Source organism: Pseudorasbora parva, chromosome 17, assembly GCF_024679245.1.
Source record: "Pseudorasbora parva isolate DD20220531a chromosome 17, ASM2467924v1, whole genome shotgun sequence".
Lineage (NCBI taxonomy): Eukaryota > Metazoa > Chordata > Actinopteri > Cypriniformes > Gobionidae > Pseudorasbora > Pseudorasbora parva.
This window is the reverse complement of record NC_090188.1, coordinates 29694644-29717296: the sequence shown is the minus strand read 5'-3', so window position 1 is coordinate 29717296 and position 22653 is coordinate 29694644. Positions and strand designations below refer to the sequence as shown.

General features: G+C 38.4%; 1 protein-coding gene across 1 annotated transcript in view; it reads left to right on the top strand.

Annotated features, from left to right (window-relative positions):
* The window catches only part of lmbrd1 (LMBR1 domain containing 1), a 121275-nt gene that overhangs the window by 59223 nt on the left and 39399 nt on the right, over window positions 1-22653 (top strand). Inside the window, exons 8-11 of the mRNA XM_067422104.1 lie at window positions 7130-7255; window positions 9923-10075; window positions 20573-20637; window positions 21012-21114. Of these exons, the coding sequence (XP_067278205.1) occupies window positions 7130-7255; window positions 9923-10075; window positions 20573-20637; window positions 21012-21114 (447 nt within the window). The remainder of the gene's footprint in view (window positions 1-7129; window positions 7256-9922; window positions 10076-20572; window positions 20638-21011; window positions 21115-22653) is intronic.

Sequence of the window (22653 nt, the reverse complement as noted above, 5' to 3'; positions counted from 1 at the left end):
ACCATATGTGTGAAAGAAGGCTATTGTCAAAATTGTGGCCAGTGAAAATGCTGAGTGCCTGGTAAATTTGGAAAACCACATGCCACAGTGGCTGGTGAGCAAAAAAGTTAATGTCAAACCCTGATTTTCTGGTAGGTTTGACTACAACAGTGCGGCTGCTGATGGCTCAGAGTAATGGCCGAGCGCAGTATTTTGATTGAATAATATGGTTTATTTCTTGCAAAACCTTATAGTATGCCGCCTGAACACTGTCCATATATGGTGCGCGTCTCCCTGTGTCATTGCCTGACACTTTTGTATCCTGTTTTTTTAAGTTTTAGCCTGGTCGCCATTCACTGCCATTATATGAAGGAGCGTGTACAGGCAGGTTTGCCAACTCTCACGCATTTGGCAACTCACACACCAAATTGCCAAACCTGCTTTTGATATTAAACAAAGCTAAGCTTTTATTTTTAATTTTTTCTTTATGTTTTAATGCAAAATTCAAACAATATAGCGTTTTGGCGCTAATGTGGTTACATTTACATTTATGCAGTTGGCAGATACTTTTATCCAAAGTGACTTACATTGCATTCAAGGTACACATTTAACATTATTGTCAGCGGTGTTGATTAATGGAGTTATGACACGCTCTCATCTACCGGTGGCGCGCGGTCATGGAACGTTCAATACTTCTAGCGCTTTGTCAATGTATTTGAGTGGCTTAAGTGGATGCACAACAGTTTCACTGTACAGATGTTTACAGCAAGTTTAGGTAAACAGTACAGTAGTGTGCATTGATTATTAAGTCAACCATATTTACAGGATCGTTTTATTATGGAGAGTGATAGAGATGCAACATTGTTAACATTAATGTTGTTCTTGTATTTAGCCGTCAGATATTCCTTGGTCACACTTTTTCTTCTAATATTTGTATAACTTACATTATAATTAGTGTAGTAATTAAGGTTAAAATAGAGAATTCCAATTCAAAGAGGCAAATTTGTCATTTTGTGGCAAAAAAATAATAATGTTAATCTGTAATGCCATTACCCTAGGTGCCTTATGGCTCTTTAATAAATATACATGTATCTAATCTAGTTGCTCAAAAAAGTATTGCAGTCTTGCATTTAATAAATATTTAGATATGATCAAACACTAGATTTTTTCAAATGTGAAATTTTAAAACGTTAATAACTTGCATCCTAATATTTGTAATGAATAATGATACTACACACACAAGTGAATATTAAGGAATGCGAGCACATGTAATTTGATTAAATTATTGTGCTAAGACAAACATATTATTATGTATACAGTAGGCTATATACTACATATGAATTGATACTGAATCAAGATCGAAATTGTTATGAATGAGTCTCATCCAACCTGAACTTAAAAGTTGGCAACCCTGGTACAGGACGACGTTTTTGAACATTTCCACTTTTGAGGTCCGAAAAAAATAGAAGGGCATAGGGCATTAGAAAAACAGCAGGGCGAGTAAAAGATGGCTTTATTTTCATTTCAGGGTGAGCTATCCCTTTAAGGGTTGTGGAATATGCTCATGCACAATAAGGCATTAATATGTATTATTAATATTTTTATTACGTAATATAGTTCACTATTGAGTTACAAAGTTGCTGCTCTGTTTTTCTCACATTTAGGGCTTTTAAGGTGCTTGTAATAAAAGGTTTGAGTATTTTCAGAATGCTACGGGGTTGAAAAGGCTCCCTTGTCTGACCTCGTGTTGTCAGAATCTCAGAGAGTGGCTTATGGAGAAAGAAAGTCTCCTAGTGCGCTCTTGTTTTTGATCTTCTCGGATGTGGTACAGAGACTCAGAATCAATCAAAGATTCCTTGTCAAACAGCGGGGTTCACTCACTCGAGCTGTTCTTATAGCACTTTCTCTTTCCTATTGTTTCTTTTCTCAGCTCTCCTCCCCTTCTCCACCAACCCTCAAGAAAGATGCCGAATCACCCATCCTCCCCGATCCCATCCTCCTCAAGTTTCCAAGGCGATGGGTGATTTATCATACCGGCCTGTGTGTTATTATTATGCATGATTAACCTAATGGAGTCTAAGTGATGGGCGCCGTATGCAGCAGCAGTGTTGTCCGGGTTGGGCAGGTTAATTTATCTCTGCACTTTGAGCCAAGGTGGCCACTTGCTCTTAATTCAAACGACTGGCCGAGATGTAAACTCGTAATGACAACACCACGGCCGGCTGCGCTTCAACTAAACGCTAAAGCAGGCAGTTCAAACCTTCAGCACTTGCTGTTTTTGGCCAACATCACACTTTGCTGAGCTTCTGGGAAATTAATATTCAACCTAAGCACATACAAACAGGAGCCTCAGCTTGTTAATAAGCCTCTGAAGTGCCATATGGTCAGGGCGGGCGAAGCTAACTTACCTATCCAATGCTTGGATGGCCAGCTCTCAAAAACAATCACGCTGGGAGTTTTAATCGTGCTCTTTAAGTGCAACAGCATGACGTTGCAAAAAGTTTGGTTATTCCAGACTGTTTGGGGGGTGAATCGCTCATTCAGGAAAGTGCAGAAAAACTCCTTCTAGGTAAATGTTGTTTGTTCTTTGAACTGTAGAAAGCGGTTTTGCACTTGAAACACTTCTTATTTCCTGCACAACAGCTCGTGTTTTCTTTTAATCCTTGGAACAGTGAATTCAAGCATTTGCACACTTCTTTTAAACCTTCTGCCCACGATTTTTTCACATCTTTCACATTATTCCGCTCTTGTGTACAGTCAGTTCTTGCCACTTTATTTTAAACTTTTCCCATTGGTGATCACCAGTTACTTCACCTTGAACTCCCCGTCACCTCATCTGTGTTTATCGTCTGAAAGAGTCCTTCTTTGTGACACCTTTATGTACTCATAGATGCTTTGTCCTGCTCCAAGATGCAGTTTGAAGAAGCCTTTATCACCCTCAATGTTATGAGGTGCAAAAGGGTGTTTTATGCTTGATCGGGCCCCATCCTGCTTAAAGCGATTCCTGACCTCCGAAAGTCTTAACGGGTTCCTGTGCTAGAGCGCTTTTAGACATCCAAAACGCCACTTGCATTCTCACTTGAACCCATTTAACATCCTTCATTGGCTAACACAGATGCCGAGGTCTTATATCAAGCGGATTTTGCTGCTGGTGTGACGTTACAATGAAAATGATCGACCCGCCGACTTTTTAATGCGCGTGTAATATTTGCATATGCATATGAGCGTATATCACGGCTCTTTGATCTGTCTGCTCGACCGTGGGCCGTCTCGGTCCCTGTGCTGCGTGACACGGTGGTGATTTAAAAGTCTGGCTGGCGTGTTGACGTTCAGCCCTGGAGGGTTTCTCTCCCTCTTAAATCTGCGGTCCAAAGATGCTGATTCCCAACGAGAGGGTGACCGCATTAATTTCCACTGATTTAATCATAGTGCTGCAAAAATGACCTGCGATTGACGAGAGCCTCTCCTTCCTTCCCGCCATCTCGGTTGCATCCGAGGAGCCACTTCAAACAACAAATCCACAATTTTCATTTTCTCAGCTCTCATTTCTCTCCAATCTTCCATACAGAGTTTATTTTTCCATATCAGTCCTATTCATGACTATCTCTTTCTTAGCATCATCCATCAATCCATCCATACATTCATACATCCATACATCCATACATCCATACATCCATACATACATACATACATACATACATACATACATACATACATACATACATACATACATACATACATACATACATACATACATACATACATACATACATACATACATACATACATACATACATCAATACATCTATCTGCTGTCCTATCCATCCATCCATCCATTCATTGTTCTGTTGTCCCATATCCATCCATCCATCGTTCTGTTGTCCCATATCCATCCATCCATCCATCCATCCATCCATCCATCCATCCATCCATCCATCCATCCATCCAGACATACAGACATACAGACATACAGACATACAGACAGACAGACAGACAGACAGACAGACAGACAGACAGACAGACAGACAGACAGACATACAGACAGACAGACAGACAGACAGACATACAGACAGTCATACATACAGACAAAAAAACAAAAAAAAGTGTTGGGACTGAAAAGATATGGGGGGAGGATTATCTTATATTATTATTATACTATGTGAAATTAATTGATCCATTGAAAGTGGTGACAATGATAAATATTACATTAAAAAAAGGGACACTGATTATTACAATGATGACGGTTTGATGGTGAGAAATGATGGTAGTGATAATATAATAAATAGTAAATGGGTAATTTTGCTTATGAATACACACACACCCACCCACACTCACACCTTCACTCACCCACACACACCTATACATTAACACACTTTTATTTCACTTCTAGAATTATGTAATTACTCGATTGTCAATTACTGCACTATTGTGGTTTGTATGTCTGTATGTCAATAAAAAGAAAAAAGAAAAAAAAGACAGACAGACAGACAGACATACATACATACATACATACATACATACATACATACATACATACATACATACATACATACATACATACAGACAGACAGACAGACAGACAGACAGACAGACAGACAGACAGACAGACAGACAGACAGGCATGCATGCATGCATGCAGACAGACAGACAGGCATGCATGCATGCAGACGGACGGACGGACGGACGGACGGACAGACAGACAGACATGTACATCTATCTGCTATCTGCATCTATCCATCCATCCATCCAAAATGTTGATTGTTCGTTCATGATACCTAGTCTATTCTGTTATTATTTATAAATTAATTATAAATGTACTCTACTGTTTGTTTGTTTGTTTGTTTGTTAGCATTTTAGCTGGAACATTGTTTTGGCCAGTCAGCACACAGAACCAGAGCACAGAATGCATTTTATAAATTGTTTTTGATATTATATTAATTTACTTTTCACCATGACAAGTGACACAGATGTGTTTTTTTCCTGAACACAACACGCTCCACACCTGCCTGAGTGGTGTAAATTGACAGTTTTATATTTACAAAGCAAAAGCAAATAAATTTAGCTGCTCATTTTCAGCAGTGTAACATATTTGTGTTTAATTTACAGACTACAAAGGGGACAAAAGAAAAAACTGAGACACCATCTGGCAGAAGACCATTGCTTGTTGCGCACTGAACCATACATCTGTTTGCATTTTTGGACAGTTTTACTTAGACTACGTGTCCTCATTTTAGCATTGGACACTGAGGAAGATATAGTGTTGTAATACAATAATTCAAGATTGATCTTTTCATCGTTTGATGGCGCATGTAACTTTAGTGGCTGCTCTGTTTAATACAAAATAATTGTATTATCATTATGCTAATTTTTTTCATCAAAATATATATCGTAATATGACCTTATTCTTTTGAATTTATTTAAAAAAGTCCTATTATGAGTTTATTTTTCAAAACTGTAAAATGTAAATTTAATAATAATAATAATTTAAAAAAAAAAATGACATGCCACTAAAAAGCCACCAATTGAAGGTGAGTCCGAGGAGTATAGTAGTAATCTTTTATTTTTAATTTTTTAGAATGTCTGCCACATTGAAAAGTGTAAGGAAAGTCAGAAAAAACTCATGGTAACTCATAGAAATGCATAGTTTTGTGGAAGAGCGCTCAATTTTCCCATGCAGGCTGTTGAACAAAAGCATCCTTGTGTAAGAGGGTGTACGCCTCCACTTTTTCTTTCTCTCTCTTATCCCCACTTTCATCCCTCTCTCCTCCGATCTCCCAGCTGACAACCGCAATCCCTTCATCTTCCATCTCTTCATATTTCCTCTCTCTCTTTCTTTCTCTCTCTCTCTCTCTCTCTCTCTCTCTCTCTCTCTCTCTCTCTCTCTCTCTCTCTCTCTCTCTCTCTCTCTCTCTCTCTCTCTCTCTCTCTCTCTCTCTCTCTTCGACCTCCTTCTCAAACTATCATACTATCTCTCCTCTCTCGTGCCTCAGGTCTTCTTTTCCAATCAGCACAGAACACACCTGTTTTTGTTTGGAGTGTCTCTTTTATTTTTCTCACGCTTGACGGACTGCAGGGGCGAGGAGGGCAGGAAAGAATGGGAAAGAGGGGGCGGAGGAGGAGGAGGAGACGTCTCACTGGGGATGCAGGACAGATTCCTCTTTTATGAGGAGCGTTTGGTATTCGGGACATGGTCCGGCCTTTAGAGCCCTCGTGATTCATAGCAGGGGGTGTCACGGCCCATGGCGACGGTGTTAGGGCAGACGTAATGTCGCTCGCTATGACGAGTTCTACGGAGCACCCCACTTTCTCTGCTTTGAAAGCGTCTTCGGCAGAGGAGATAAAAAGGTCACCAGTGTTTTAGCCACCTTCGGAAGATCTAATTGTGCTGCTGACTTTTGTCAGCATTTTGATATGAAAGCTTTTGAAAATGGCAGAACCCCGCGAGTGAGAGTGCTTTTTTTTTTCTTGAGGTGTGTGTGCACGCACAACCTGGTCTCTCTTATTCTCTGCCTGTATTGATTTACCACTAGGAGAGTATTGAAGAATGTCTTCATTTTTAATTAAAGTTCACAAAAGCCTATATTTCGAAGGCTAGCGGGCTTCTGACCTCAGCCTTTCTCTGATCATTGCATAAGACCTGCACTTCCTAATGCTGAGAAGGGAAAAACTCATCGATGAGCTCAGGGTTTTGAAGTAACCTCTGATTTACAGCTCTCAAAAAGTCCAGGGTTTTATTATATTTCCCTACATGAGCATATATTTCTTCTCTGATGCATTGTGCACATGTACGTGAGCTCCGGCTGAGTGTCGTCACATGGGGGCACTGTTAAGCTGTGCATTTGTGGAAATCAAGCCGTACATCTCAAAATGGTTGCTGCATCCAAACACACACACTCACACTCTTTTCTCTCTCTCATCTCCTCCTCTTCACCCTCATTGCACAGAAAACACATACACGGATTCAGTGGGCTTCTGAATGACACCATTTAGAAAGTGCTCTTTTATCAAGTGCCATAATGTATGGATATAGTTCCCTTTCACAGGGGTACTTGGTGGCGATCGGTGGGACTCTTGGTGAAATTGTGACACTTTACCTGATGACTGTGAATGGTGTATAATTGGTCTTTAAAGCCCTTTCTTTCTCCGTCAGGCGTACGGGATGTCCGTCCTGCCGCTGAACCTGATTAAAGGCACACGCAGCATCCTGTACGAGCGGCTGGAGAACACAGAAGACACAGAGGAGGTGGAGCACCAAATAGACAAGCTCAAAGCCAAGGTCTGTGTGTGTGAACTGAATTCAGATCAGATCATCTTTTATTTAGGATGAGTCCCTGTCCTTCTGGTCAGTGGTTCTCAACTAGTGGGTCTCGACCCAAAACTGGTAAAAAACTAAGGATTGTCAGATTCAAATAAAGAATTTGTTTTATTAAAAAAGAAAAACTGAAATATCACATGGTCCTAAGTATTAGGTCCTAACCCTTTGCTAAGTATTTAGTAGAAGCACACTTTTGATCTAATACAGCCATGAGTCTTTTTGGGAAAAATGCAACAAGTTTTTCACACCTGGATTTGGGGATCCTTTGCCATTCCTCCTTGCAGATCATCTCAAGTCTCTAAACGTTGGTGGACAGACATTTTCAGGTCTCTTCAGAGATGCTCAATTGGGTCATTCAAGAACAGTCACAGAGTTGTTGTGAAGCTGTGTGCTGTAAGCTTCGTTATTTTAGCTGTGTGCTTAGGGTCATTGTCTTGTTGGAAGGTGAACCTTTGGCCCAGTCTGAGGTCTTGAGTCTTGAGCAGGTTTTCGTCCAGGATATACCTGTACTTGCCGCATTCCTTTTTCCTTCGACCACAACCATCCTGTCATCCTTTCCCTGCAGCTGAAAACATCCCCACAGCATGATGCTGCCACCACCATGCTTCACTGTTGGGACTGTATTGGACAGGTGATGAGCAGTGCCAGGTTTTCTCCACACATACCGCTTAGAATTAAGGCCAAAAAGTTTTATCTTGATCTCATCAGACCAGAGAATCTTATTTCTCACCATCTTGGAGTCCTTCGGGTGTTTTTTTTTTAAGCAAAATTTCATGTGTCTTGCACTGAGGAGGATGTGTATAAATAATCTAATTTAAAAAAAATATATATGTTGTTATGCCTTATGTTAAACTACTTTAAATAACTTTTTTCATATCCAGCTACACTCCATACACCAAAATGACAAAGGATGAAAAACAGATTTGTGACAACTTCTTTAAAAAAATGTGTAATTACACTCATACCCTTTTCTTGGACACTTGAAATTTATCTCAGGAGCATTCCGTTTTCTCTTGTAGATGTTACTGCACTTCAAGTGGAGTTAACCTGTCAAATTCAATTGAATGGGTATGATTTGGAAAGGCACACACCTCTCAATAAAAGCTCTAACAGAACAAAAACAAGCCATGAGGTCAAAATAACTCCCTGTAAAGCTCAAAGACAGGATTGTGTCAAGACTCAGAACTATAAAAGACTATAAAACATTTCTGCTGAATTGAAGGTTCATAAAAGGATGTAGCCTTCATAATCCTTAATGGAAGAAGATTGGAACAAGCAGGACTCTTCCTAGAACTTCTGAACTGAGCACTCAGTAGAAAAGGGCCTTGGTTAGAGCTGATGGTCACTCTAGTTGAACTTCATCATCATATATCGAGATGGAAGAAACTTACAGAAGGTCAAACATCACTGCAGCTGTCACCCTGTAGCCCAAGACTGAAGCCAACTGAAGCTAAGCAGGGTTGAGCCTGGTCGGTACCTGAATGGGAGATTTCCTGGGAAAACTAGGTTGCTGCTGGAAGAATTGTTAGTGAGGCCAGCAGGGGGTGCTCACCCTTTGGTCTGTGTGGGTGGGTCATAATGCCCTAGTGTAGTGATGGGGGCACTATACTGTCAAAAAGCACTGTTGTTTGGATGAGATGTTAAACTGAGGTCCTGACTCTCTGTGGTCATAAAAAAGATCCCAGGATGTCCTTTGAAAAAAGAGTAGAGGTGTAACACTGGCTTCCTGGCCAAATTTGCCAGTGTGTTGTGGGCGTTCTGGCACAATATGGTTCAGTGAACCTTAGTTCCAAGCATCACTTCTGGAGGAAACCAGGCACTGCTCATTACCTGCACAATACCATCCCAGCAGTTAAGTGTGGTGGTGGCAGCATCATCATGTTTTTCATGCAGCAGAAACTGGAGGACTCGCGGGAGAAGGAAAGCTAAACACAGTAAAATATATAGACAGCCTTAATGAAAACCTAGTCCAGAGCATTCAGAACCCCGGACCATGCAGAAGGTTCACCTTCTAACAGGACAATGCACACAATACTGGCTTATGGACCGCTCTGTGAATGTCCTTGAGTGTGAGCAGTTGAATGCCATGCTAGGTGTATATGACATTCTTCTTTCAGACAAATACAATTGGAGTTATATTACAACAAATATCCAGGCTCTTTCAAGCTTTATAATGGCAGTAAATGGCAGCCCAAAATTTCAAGCAAAAAAAAAAAGCCATCCATTATAAAAGTGCTCCATATGGCTCCGGGGGGTTAATACGTTGTAAAGTAAAATATCTAGCTTCCACCAGGCCGCCTTCCATATTCAACTTAGAAAAAAGCGTAACTAGAACGATGATGAAGTCGGACGCATTGTAAGCTTTTTGAACTGCAAGAGGCGTTACATTTTCTTTGGAAATTGATAGTTAGGTGGTCTGCCGTAAGCTAGATATTTTACCTTATAAAGTTTTAAATAGGGATATTTTTCTTACATCAAAACAAGATTGTTTAGTCCCAATATCAGCTCTCTGTGATCTTTTTAAAAAAAACTAACCATCAAAATTCAAGAGGCGTCTTGAATTTGAAACCTAACATGCCTATAAAAAAAAATTGTAAAAAAAAAGAAATTTTGTACTTTTCTCTTCAGTGTGCTGATGGTCGTCCTCTCTCGATGAGAGACCGGAGGAACCTCCAGGATCTTGAAGCCAAACTACAGATGCTTCACCGGCGGGGCCATCACCTGGAGATTGCAGAGAGGAACTGCTGCAATAAAGTCGGCTCTGCTCTTCGCCCCATGAAGGTGTGTTGAGTTTTGCCTCAGAATCACTTCATTGACTTTGTACAAATGCCTTCTGTAGTTTCAAAACTGCACAAAATGATAGTTTGAGAGAGACTAAATGTGACCCTGATCCACAAAACTAGTCCTAAGTTGCACAGGTATATTTGTGGCAATAGCCAACAATAAATTATTTTGGTTAAAATTATAGTTTTTTCTTTTATGCCAAAACTCATTAGGATATTAAGTAAAGAACATAGATTTTTGTGAATGTCTTACTGTAAATATATATAAAAAATATTATTAGTAGTAATACGCATTGCTAAGGACTTTATTTGGACAACTTTAGAGGTGCCCTCAGATTCCAGATTTTCAAATAGTTGAATCTCGGCCCCATATTGTTCTATCCTAACAAACCACACATCAATGGAAAGTGTGATGTATATCTCCAAAAAATTGACCTTTATGACTGGTTTTGTGGTCCATGGTCACAAATTATGACAAAAACCTTAAAAAATTAAATGCTGAAGACTGTAACAATGATTTTTAGTAAATAAACTTAAATAGAATTTGCAGTAGTTCAATATCAGTGCTGCTATTTTTTAAGTTATGAACATTTTAAATGGTAAATACTTCAAATCTGACTTCCCACACACTGACATATCCAGAGGTGACAGTTCTCTCTGATGGAGTAAGAGTGGCAATCGTAAGAGATTCTAAAGAGTCAAATGATGTCAGATCGAGTTCATCTCTTTGTGAACTGCGATCATCACCCTGTTGCACCACATTTATCTGAAATCATTCAAATGGGTTGTAGTTTCTCAAAAGTGTTTAAAGTCATGAAATCAAAATTGACCCTGTTTTCTTCCATGATGAATGGTTTTCATCAGAAAGGTTTTTATTCTGCATCTGAAACAACTTTTCTTTCCCTTTGATGTCAGTATGGGGGCAAATAAGCTGTAGATTGCCATAAAGTACCTTTTCATAATTGTAAATAATGATAAATTTAGATTCTGCCTGCAAACCTCTCATTCATTAAAATATTCTCATTGGTTTTGCGATTAAAAGTTTTCATGCTATTAACCATCATAAAACTTTAGGAGCAGTTGCATAAAGTGTGATTTGCATGGATAAGGTTAATATTTTTTCAAGCATTTTCCTCATCTTGGCCCTATTTAATTGTTTAATTATTGTCACTATCTTTTCATGGGTCTTTCAAGTCTACTCTATGAAGGGGGAGGTGTGAAGGAAATTAATTTCCATCGTGATTTTTATGTAACGTGTACATTGTGACTTAATTTGAATGCCAACACGTTTTCCCAAGAGAATCAAGAAATCCTTTGCTTTTTATCACCTTGCACTAATTTGCCAAACTGAATAGGGTTCCTCAGACCCTTAAAAATGATTAAATTAGATTTTTAAGAAGTCTTATTCATAAAAAGTCTTATTTTTATTTATGAGTGGTTCTAAATTTTAGATGACATTTTGACATATCTAAATCCTTTAACAGATTAAAAATATCTACCGTATTTTCCGTATATAAGGGAATGCTTTTTTCCCCTAAGAAATACATCTGGAAAAAAATGTGTTTGGCTTATATTAAGGGTCTAGGCTTTTACATGTCAATAGTGGAATAATACAATACATGTATCAGAATGTAATTTAAGGGGGGGGGGGGGGGGGGGGTGAAACACTCAGTTTCAGTCAGTGTCATGTCAATCTTGAGTACCTATAGAGTAGCATTGCATGCTGCATATCTCCGAAAAGTCTTTATTTTTTTTATTATTATATAAGAAAGATGCGCTGTTCCGAGTCTTTCCGAAAAAAGCAGAGCGGGTGGGGGCGTGTCGTGTGGGCAGAGCTAAATAATGACGAGTGCGCGCCGCTGTTATTTTGTTGAGTGCGTCGTAAAGCTGTGTCATCCCTAACAGCGGGAAAAAACTTTATTCAAAATAAAAAAATGGCTTTTAATCAGATACAGCCATACATCTATGATCCGGAATCAGACCCAGAGGAAGTTGAACAGGAGCAGCAGCAAAAACGACTAGAGCAGGACGTCTCTATGTGGTACAAGTTATACACTAACTATATAATATGCTTAGCGGCTTGTGTTATTTACATATTTATACTTGAATTATATCGTCATATTTTTTTTCTTTGAAGGTGTACATGTGGGAAGTGCAGTTGTGCACGTGTGTGTGTGTGTATGTGTGTGTGTGTTTACAGGTGGTTTGTGTAGACAATTGTAGTAAGCGGACTGGTTTTGCACGGCAGGCTAGTGTTTACATAGAAAGACGCATTTGAATGAAGAAGCGCGCTTATTTAGTTCAACATTTTTCCACACTCTTTGTGTATTGTTGTTTGGAGTGCTTTTACAATACACAAACATAAAGTTACACATATAGTGGCCAGCTAAACAAATGTACACGCACTACACATCGCATGCTCCATTGATCAATTAACTATACGTGATCATGTTTGGGCTACTTGATGAGCATAGGCAAAAACACAGACATTTGAAGCAGTCTCACTCACCGCCTGTGGTTCTAACGTTGGGACTTTTATCGTTGGGACTGCTCCATCCTTCAGCATTAGGCGATCGGAAAATCCGGCGTCGAACTGGGTCTTGTTTATGAAACAGTTTGCACCGAAATGCAGTGAACAGACATAAACCTTTGTGCAACTTAGTTGCTGATCCGGAAAAGCAAATTCCATTCTCTTTTGCCTTAACGCGGGGTTTTTTGGCAATCTGTACAGGGCTGTTTTGGTCTGGCAACCAAAAACGCACTTTTTTGGTGACATTGTTAATTTCTTGTAGTCACATCAACTGTGCAGCGCAGCCTACGAGCCAGCGCTTTGATGGGCGTAGCCTGTTGCTTTCGCACCCTCACTCTCTCTCTCACGCTTTTCCGGTAGAATTGCCCGTACGGCCCATACAAGGAAATTCCGACCTATTAACGTCAAGTGGACCCATGATCGAAAAAAAACTTGCCGAAACTTATGACTAACCGGAAGTAGTATTTTTGACAAAGAAATACTCCCATCAAACGTCCAACTTAACTTTTGAAACTTTGTCCATGTTTAGTATGGGATTCCAAGTCTTTAACAGTGTAAAAAGATCAGTATGCATGAAACAGCATTTCACCCCCCCCCTTTAAGAGGATCGAGAGCACAAAAAGACAAGAAAGAAAAGCTTTCCACCTTAGCACCTGTGACTGTCCTGCCATGCTGACAGGACAAAACTTCCGCTGTAAGTGATTTAAAAATGTAAGACTGTATCCAGATTGAATTTCTACTTTTAAAGAAGTTTTGGTAAAGGCTACATGGTTTTCACTCTGAGATGGATAGTCTAATTGTTATATAATTTAGATGGGCTACAGGTTTTTTTTATGGTATGCCTAAAAGTTTCTTTTTAAATGTTATCGTTTGTACATGTACCAGTATTTACCATACTTTCAATACAACAATTTAAATATGAAATATGAAAATATGCAATGATTATTTATTTATTTTTAAAGCTGCAGTCCGTAGTTTTTCTTCTTTGTCGCCATCTCTGTTCGAAAACTGCAATTGCAGTTATTCGTGGGAATTATCAACTTTACGTGAGTTGTGCCTCGGTCGGCACATTGCGGATGAATCCAATGTTTAGAGGAGAATGTGCAGCTGTCAGTCACCGCGCCGGTGTGGATACTGTCATTCAGAAACACAGACTCTACAATTTGAAAGTATGACCGACATAATAATGCCATCTGAACACGTAAGTAGCTAACAACCACTTTTGTTCTGACCATCTAAGAGGGGGAAAAGCATTGCAATAAATCACTGTGATTAAATCTGACGATCGTTTATCATATCACGCCAAACCATGCAAATTATACTTTTTCAAAATGTTAATGTTAACATCAGCAATGCGTGATTACATTTAATGTCTATTAGGGCTACCAGTAGTTCAGTTTCCATTTGTGTGCGATGTGGAGTAACGTTAGAGGTGCTTCCTCTCAGAGCTAGAACAAAATAATTGATGTTTACCATAATGCACATAGCAAAACGAGAGAGGCACAACAAAGAAAACTCTTTAACGGAATGAATTATGTGGAAAAGTTTGCTACTGTTACATAGCCTAATTAAACCATTAAAATGTCTTACCTGTCCAGCAGAAAAAAAGCTGAAAACCCCTTCAAAACAAGTTCACACCACTTTTAAAAGCCGTTTTATCCTTGTTTTTGCATCACTTTGGCTCGTATTGCTTTTCCACTGCTGTTAGTAACACTTCAAAGTGAGTGGGATTATAGACTGATCATTATAGTTGCACCGCCTCCAGTGACAAATCAAATGACGCTGGTAGTGACAATTCTCTCTGACCAATCAGTGATCTGCTGCAGTGTTAACACATCACGTTTTAGTATTGGTATGACTCGATTGGAACTTCAAACGAGGTGGTAGAAAAAAAAATTACACATGTAATTTACACATGAAGCAAAAAGTATCATGATATTTCAATTATTGTTATAAAGATGTGTGAGCTGACACACTGACAGTTTGTCAGTCACACTTTCACTGTGATGTATGCCCCCAAAATTCAGGATAATGTACACAGGTATTTTTCCCCCAATTAGTTTCTTATATCATATGAACCCCAAATTGCAGCACAATTGCAAATGTGATATTTATTTAACATTGTGATTTATATGCTAGACAGAGTATTGTCAATACTGTTTGTTTTTCCTTTATTTCTCAAACAAAATGAAATCACATCTGAACCGAATCAAACAGCGAGGATCTTTTACTGACTGAATCAGATTTTTGAACGAATCAGGTTAATTAATGATTCAATCTCTCTTTCAATAAACACAGTCTTTACTCATGCTTCATTCCTAATTGAATCAGCGGTTGAACAAAGCGTTTGAATGAATGACTCACTCAAATCACTCAATTAAACAGTGACTTGCCGCAACCTACTGGCCGTTTTAGTTTCATTGTTAAAGTACCTTTTAATTAAAACGTTTAAATTATAAATCATTTCATGTTTAAATATTGCATTAAAAAAAATCTCATAGCATTAGTTATGTAGTTGTAAATGCAGTAATTAGTGCCACTTCTGTTCACACTTCTGTGTGAGAATTTTTTTTGATAATGATTTCATTTGATTGGTAACAGCCCTATTCTGTATTATTCTAATTACTAGTATTATTCTTATTAATTTCAAATTTAATTTGAAATGTTAGAATTTGACGTAAAAGGTGATACATACATCTAATAAGTTTAGGGAAATGTCTTTGTATATGTAAAATGCCCCTGGAAATCAATTTAAGGTGGCAAATATTGCCTCTTAATAAAAATGTTAATTTCTGTCACAGCAGTGTACTGACCACCGCATAGAATATTAATTATATGAATGTCTTTGTGGGTCTGGGAGTATCAGCACAAAAACATACTCATCTAATTATTATCAACAATATCTGTTTACTCCCTGAAGTCCACAATATCTAGTGAAATAATATATTTATCTCAATATTGCACACACCTTATGTAAAGGGGTGTATTAAATTATAAATTAATGTATTTCATTTTTATTTCTTCAGGTCTTAAAAAGCCTTTAAAATGTGCAGCGACCCTGCTGAACAACCACTTTATGCATTATTTCACCTTTTTGTCCAGCCAATGAAGCCATTTTGTAGATTAAATATATAATATTTATATGTATGCATTTGGCAGCTTTGTTTTTTGTTGTTGTTGTTAAATGTGTGTGCTCACTGGGAATCAAACATACGACTATGGTGTTGTTAAATCATACGGTAACATGCTCAGATGATCCTGGCTGTCCTTTTCAATATAATAAGGTAAATGAGGACTGAAGCTCAAGCTTCAAAATATGCGTGAGTAAATGATGACCGAATCTTTCATTTTAGGTGAACTGTCCTCTTTAATATACATATGGTGATGCACAAAACAGCTGTGTTTGTCAAAAACCTCTCTGTAGTACTCCTGCATTCCTCTAGTCTATCTTTTAAATGTTTGCCGTCTTCCATTCACTTGCTGGTTTTAAAATTCTTTGCATCGTTTCTTCTCCCAGCATGCTGTGCACCAGAGGGGTTCCTTGTTTCCGTCTTTAGCGGCCCACTAGCAGCAGACAAGCGCATGGCACTCTAATGATAGACTCAAGACTCTATTTATACCTAAACTAGGCTTGAGATTTACTAATTTCCCCACAAGAGCTTCAGGCGAAACGCATACTGAGAGAAATCTGTCTGGCAAACGGCTCTCTCCGTCAGTCACCGCGCCTCGTTTACACCGTTACCTAGTTCCGTGAGCGTTGCGCATTTGTTGCTTGCAGTCTTTGATTTACAGTGAAAGTGTAACGATTTAATGCAAAGGTTTCTATAGCACTCAGATCTGTTTGAGGTCAACATCTCCTCTTCAAATCCTCCAAGGGCCATTTTCACTCCATGCTTCCTGCAGCGAAGTCTCACATGTACTTGTAGTTGTCGTTAACACAACGTGTACTGATATTCAACACATTTCTCGTCACAGTACGCCTTCCCGGCGTCGCATAATGTAGTCGCGTGGCTGTAGAAAGTGAGGCCTGGTGGGTGGTTTGTTAACTGGAGCATGGGTGGCCGATTTGAGACGTGCGAGTCCCCGCTGATGATTTTAGATGAATTCAGCTGTCAGCACAGACTAATAGATCGCACACACTCGTGCGCATACACAAACACACGAACGACACTTCTATTACCCTCTAATGGGCAGATGTGATTGATTCCGTTAAGAGAGCAGGTTAATTGACCTAAATTCTGTATCAGATTGATTGATTCACTTTGATTGATTTTAATTATTGTGTTTACCGTTTCATCTTCAGCGGAAATTGGTTTTGAAAATTGAAAGTGGTGTGTTGGAGGTGCTTAGGTATTTTAATGAGGCCGAGAAGATGAAACACAACACTTCCCATGCAAATTGCATGTATTTCCTCCCTTTGCGACAAATAATGAGCACATTGAATCTATATTGCATGCTTTAAGTATAGTCGTCACGCCCGTTTGCTCGTAACCATAGAGCTGTAGTAGACGTACACGCCATTTCACACATGTCAGGAGGTTTGCACATTAGAACCCGGCAGGACCCGGTATGACAGTAGTGGCAGGTGGTCCCGAGCCCAATTATAAAACTAAATAAACCTGTTTATGAAGCCTGAGCTGGTGTGATACCTACAGAGGCTTTATATTGTAATTCAAAGGATATAAAAAAATCTCTCCCTTAATGCACTTTCAGACTGATAAAGCAGCCCTTGGCAAAGCTCAGAGCAAGGACGATTATGAACCGGGCCAATCTGACCAGGGGCATCTGACTGCCAGGGGCCTTGAGCGGCTCACTATGGCCCAACATGCAGAACAAGCCACTGCAGAACAGAGCTCGAATGTGTGCATAGTGTAAAATAAACGAAGAAATGAGAAACGCTATCATCCAGAACATTTTATAGCTGCTCGTTTAGAAATTTGATGTTTCAATATGTATAATTCATCTTTATTTCTCATATATGTGATATAATTTCATTTTTTTTTCTACATTGCATCTGAATAGATGCTTGTGGAAACGTCCACCAGACCTCTATATGGACAACATTTTAAACATGTTGACGTGTAACCTTATGTAGGTGCCATCCTAAAGGGACTTAAAACAGGCACGCATGACTTTAGGTAGCTGTGTTTATGCTGTGTATGGAAGTCTGTGGTTTTGTCGTGGAGCTGAAGGCCTGCTGAAAAATGAATTGCTTGATGCTGTAACTTTTGTTGTTATTAATGTACTCCTTTCTGTAAAGTTAAAGCTCTGGCTGTCACGGTTATTACGGCTATAACTGCGAGCGTGTATTATTGGTATTACATCAACAGCTTGAGACATAAATTCCTAATATACTCTTAGAATAGCTCCAGCTGTGTTCAAGCATCACTAATAACTCGCAGTCGCATTCGTTTGATTAGTTATAGATTATGTCTCGGAGGCAGATTCACGCTCATTTACAAATCTATGCTCTCTCAACAGTTTAAAATCTGTCATATTGTTCTTGAGGGAAATGTGTGTCCAATGCGAATGTCACTTGGTTTAGTGGTTATTCATAAGTAGTCAGAATCGGTATTAGCATTGCGGTCTAAACATTGCTAGTTAGGCTGGTGTTGATGGATGGATGGATGGATAAATAGATGGATGGATGGATGGATGGATGGATGGATGGATGGATGGATGGATGGATGGATTGATGGATGGATGGATGGGTGGATGGATGGATGGATGGATGGTGGATGGAAGGAAAACAAAATGATGGATGGATGGATGGATGGATGGATGGATGGATGGATGGATGGATGGATGGATGGATGGATGGATGGATGGATGGATTGATGGATGGGAAAACAAAATGATGATGGATGGATGGATGGATGGATGGATGGATGGATGGATGGATGGATGGATGGATGGATGGATGGGAAAACAAAATGATATGGATGGATGGATGGATGGATGGATGGATGGATGGATGGATGGATGGAAAACAAAATGATGGATGGATGGATGGATGGATGGATGGATGGATGGATGGGTGGATGGATGGATAAATGGGAAAACAAAATGATGGATGGATGGATGGATGGATGGATGGATGGATGGATGGATGGATGGATGGATGGATGGATGGGAAAACAGAATGATGGATGAATGGGAAAACAAAATGGATGCATGGATTGGAAAACAGGATGGATGGATGGATGGATGGATGGATGGATGGATGGATGGATGGATGGATGGATGGATGGATGGATGGATGGATAGATAGATAGATAGATAGATAGATAGATAGATAGATAGATAGATAGATAGATAGATAGGAAAACAGAACACAGACAGACAGTGTCTCTCTATAAGCCATTTGTTTTAAATTAGAAATGTTTTTTCTTCTTTTTTGCCACCTCTCTTACTTTGTTTTGTGAAAATCTGGAGTGATTACTGCACACGTCAGGGTTTTGTTTACTCCCTCAAGTCAAGTCAAGCAGACGTGAGCTCTGGGAGGCCAGTCAAAGGCAGCCGTTCAGTCTGGCATATTGGTTTTGTTTTGCTTTGTGGGTTGTGAGTATTTGTGTCTCTTGTCTTTGTTCATTTACTCTTTCCTCTGCAGTTCAGTCTGTTTCTTATTTAGAGAGCGTGTGACCATGTTGTCCATATTACTCTTGGCGACTGTGTCGGGCTGAGGTGAGCCGCACCATATGGCCATGTGTAAAAAGTGACACAACCTTTGGGTTAGACATGATGGACCAATTGAGTTTCCTCTGCATAAACATTGCTGCTGAAGTGTATATTTGTGTATTTTCTAGTGTGTTTGTAAATCAGTGTGGAGGAATAGTAGATTTTATTTGAGCTTCATTTAAAGGAATAGATCACCCTAAACCCGAAAATTCTGTCATTAATCACTTAATCTTGTCACACTTGTCTTGTCTTTTTACAGAAATTTTGAAGAATATCCAGGCAACTCTTTTCACTATTCATAAAGTTATTGAATATTGGTGCTGTCAAGATCCACAATGACAAAAAAAAAAACACAATAAAAGTACAAACGTAGTCCATTTGTCTCTGTATTCCAACCTTTACAACGATCCTATATTTGTGTATGGCTGCAAATCACTTGGAATTTAGTGCTCATATGGACATTTATAATACATTAATGTAACGTTTATTTTTTTTATTTTTTTTGTGTGTGTGAAGTTTTGCCATTTTCATGGTCTTTTCCCATTCATTATAATTGCATTAAAACAAGCGACCAGTACATTCTTTATTATTCCGAGTGGAAAAAAAAGGTAATATGGGTTTGAAATGTATCAGAAATAAAGTCCCGTATTATAGATATTATATTTTATTGAGTCATATGTCTATTTTGCTGAATATGTGTATTGAATAGTATGTGTATTTTTGTTAATTATTAAAAATGAATTAATCAAATAACTTTGTGTATCTGTGTTAACAACAAATGTTTTCATCCGAGATCTATATTTAATTATTTTGGTACATGTTTTTCTGATATTTTAAATAAAATAAAGAAATCTGTTCGTTTTATAATTAAATCCATTTCCATTTCACATAAATGATGTTCTTTTGAACTTTCTATCGATCATAGAATCCTGAAAAAGTATCACTATTTCTTGCACTAAATTATATTAGAATAATTTCTGAAGGATCATGTGATGCTGAAGCCTGGAGTAATGGTGCTGAAATTTTTTTGCCATACATTTGAAAATATATTAACATAGAAACTATTTATTTTTAATAGAAATAATGTTTCATCATGTACTTTTGATCAAATAAAATCTTTTTTAATCTGAAAAAAAAAAAATTCTGTGGTCATTTCATGCGATTTCTGGGATATTCTGTTTTCAGTATTTTTTTTTATGGTTACTTTCTAAAGTAAAGTTACTAAACTCATACAGGTTCGCTTGACGAAACACGGTTATAATTTTGTCTCTTTTTCTGTCTTGTCAGATCTTGCTCGGGGTCTTCTTCATCCTGGTGGCCCTTTTGTTCTTCGTGACCTTGTTCATTTCCAAGTATGTACTTCTATGTATCAACCTGCACGGAATGTCACTTTGAGCGCAGACTCTACTCCATCTAATTTGTCTTTCTTACATACATACATTCACATGTAACCAGCAAATGCCACTCTATTGAAAAGCACAGGAAGAATGTGGTCCCCTCAGAGCACAGTGCTATTGAGGGACATGTTGATTCAGTGCTGGAGTGACTATAAATCTGTAATTATTTGTACAAACATATTCATCAACACCTGCAGTGCTCTAAATGAGCTCAGACTTACAATTATTTACCATCATTCTATAGCAGACCATGGAGAACTGTGGTTAATGATGTTTTTAATTCAGTCTCTTATGTGATGATGTTGTTTAATGTGTTTGTCTTGTTGCAGTCTGGATAAAGCTTTACATTCAGCTGGTATCAGCACTGGATTTATCATCTTTGGGACCAACTTAACCAACCCTCTTAATGAGTTACTGCTGGCGCTGCAACCGGTGAGCAGCATTTCTCGTTCTTTTTGTCTCTGAATCCCATTTGTGTCCTCAAGTTCTAGTGGCAGTGTGCAACCAGAGTTGTGTAATGAGTCGGGAGGAGAGGGTGCCAGAAATGCATTGTACGCTTTGGTTTGACTAGAACACTTAGTAGCAGCCGTGGATGTGTCACAAGAGATGTGAAGAGTGCGATCTGCTCGGCGTAGGCAGTTTCCGCCGAGACCAGCAGCAGTGAGAAATGCATGATTCTCTAATTGGCAAATGCTCACTGTCAGTCAAAAGACACACCTACTCATTCCTTATTATTACCATTTTCTTCATTTTGAATGGTATTAAAACATTTGTAAAAGTTAATTGATTATCCTCAATGGTCTAACAGCGCTCGCCAATGTCAAAATGATCTAGATGGCCAATCAATTTAAAGAGGTCAAAGTCTTACTGTCATACCATCACTGTTACAACGCAACTAGAGTTTGTGTAAAAATGCAAGTAGATGCAAGGACCAGGTGTCCTCCAGAAGGTTTTAAGGGGTCCCCAGAACATTTCAGATAATAAAAAGACAAAGCAACAATGGATAAAGTTTACCGAAATGACTCTGAATGCAACTGGATAGTCATTCAACCAATCAGACCATAAGAGGCGTGATCAACGGACATCGATCCCATATATATATATACAGTGTATGTATATATATATATATATATATATATATATATATATATATATATATATATATATATATATATATGTATATATATATGCAAATAGTTCTCTCAAAAATATATTATTATATGCTCATTAATGTATATTTACTTCTTTCAAGTAATAAAGTTTTCTCATAAGTTTATAATATGCCATTGAAAATACATACGGGTGAGGGGTTCGAATGCCAGTCGCCATGTTGCCCCTCCATCTTGACAGTACATTAGCCAAAGAGGGACATACCCATAAACTCAAGCTTCCTTTCGCGTTTTAACACTCGATGGCACAGTGTTACAGATTGCCGTGTTAATCTTGGACTAAATCGGCCACTGTAGGAGTTAAAATGAAATCTGAGAGGATTTTTGAGAGGAAATTAAACTATTATTCACTGGGTGGTCATATACCTTTACACCGCTAGATGGGGAAAAATATCACACAGTGTAGCTTTAAATTACTACAATTAGACTGAGAACTTATTTATTTATTTATTCCCATAAATCACTTTTAATTCTTTAATTATTCAACTATTATTATTAATATTATTATTATTATTATATAATTTTTCATTGGGAAAGGGTTGGGTAGCAGAATATTAAGCATTTATTAGTATTGATTACATTTGAATGTAATATTGATTTGCATGGACAGTTAAAAACCAATGCAAGTGCAACATAATTTAAGGAAAATTAATAATTAATTTAAAGAAATCTGCACCCTTTAGATATGTATTTCACTGAATCTGATTAAACATTCAGCTAGATCAGATTTGAAAAACATTTCACGACTGTATATCTTACATTCATAATGCTTGACAGTTGTGGTTTCATCTAGTTATCTGCT